This window comes from Austrofundulus limnaeus, unplaced genomic scaffold, assembly GCF_001266775.1.
Source record: "Austrofundulus limnaeus strain Quisiro unplaced genomic scaffold, Austrofundulus_limnaeus-1.0 Scaffold3203, whole genome shotgun sequence".
NCBI classification, from domain to species: domain Eukaryota; kingdom Metazoa; phylum Chordata; class Actinopteri; order Cyprinodontiformes; family Rivulidae; genus Austrofundulus; species Austrofundulus limnaeus.
The window spans coordinates 6142-7212 of NW_013955605.1; the positions used below are offsets into that span (position 1 = coordinate 6142).

At 39.0% G+C, this 1071-nt stretch overlaps 1 protein-coding gene across 1 annotated transcript in view; it reads left to right on the forward strand.

The window, feature by feature from the left end:
- Positions 1-1046, forward strand: part of LOC106511778 (ran-binding protein 10) — a gene marked incomplete at its 5' end in the record, with an annotated part of 2566 nt that extends 1520 nt beyond the window's left edge. The window contains 2 exon segments of the mRNA XM_014000514.1: positions 655-677; positions 776-1046. Of these exon segments, the coding sequence (XP_013855968.1) occupies positions 655-677; positions 776-964 (212 nt within the window).
- Between the last annotated feature and the right edge of the window lie 25 nt (positions 1047-1071).

Below are 1071 nucleotides of genomic sequence, written 5' to 3' on the forward strand. Positions count from 1 at the left end.
CAAAAGGGTAGTTAGCTAAAAGCCACAAAAGGCTAGTTAAAGCTAAAAGCTACAAAAGGCTGTTTAGAAGCTAAAAGCTATAAAAGGCTATTTAGAAGCTAAAAGCTACAAAAGGCTATTTAGAAGCTAAAAGTTACAAAGGCTAGTTAGAAGCCAAAAGTAACAAAAGGCTAGTTAGAAGCTAAAAGCTATGGCTAGTTAGAAGCTAAGAGTAACAAAAGGCTAGTTAGAAGATAAAGCAACCAAAGGCTAGTTAGCTTAAAGCAACCAAAGGCTAGTTAGAAGCTCAATGTAACAAAAGGCTAGTTAGAAGCTAAACGTAACAAAAGGATAGTTAGACGCTAAAAGCAACAAAATGCTAGTTAGAAGCTAAAAGCAACAAAATGCTAGTTAGAAGCTAAAAGCAACAAAAGGCTAGTTAGAAGCTACAAGCAACCAAAGGCTAGTTAGAAGCTACAAGCAACAAAAGGCTAGTTAGAAGCTACAAGCAACCAAAGGCTAGTTAGAAGCTACAAGCAACCAAAGGCTTGTTTGAAGCTAAACGTAACAAAAGCCTAGTTAGAAGCTAAAAGCAACCAAAGGCTAGTTAAATTGTCTGTGTTCATTTGAAGAAAATGTAAATTTTAACTCTGGATGTATTTTTTCTTCCTGTAGGTGTTGCCTTCACTGACCTCCCTGTAAGTACACATATCGTCTGATTACAACCACACATTTTCATTATGTTAAAGGTTTTCCTTCTAAATAAAAATAAACATTTTACCTGAACCTCTGGCAGCCCAACCTGTATCCCACCGTTGGACTCCAAACTCCCGGTGAGATCGTCGACGCCAACTTCGGCCAGCAGCCTTTCGTCTTCGACATCGAGGACTACATGAGCCAGTGGCGGGCAAAGATCCACGGGATGATTGCCAGCTTCCCGATCGACGAGCGCGTGGGGGAGTGGCAGGCTGTCCTGCAGAAGTAAGACTCTTAATGTCAAATACTCGTATTTTAGCTGCTGCCCTTTTATTTTGAAGGTCAGAAAATCACAACCTCATCATACAAAAAAAAAAAAAAAAAAAAAAAAAAAAA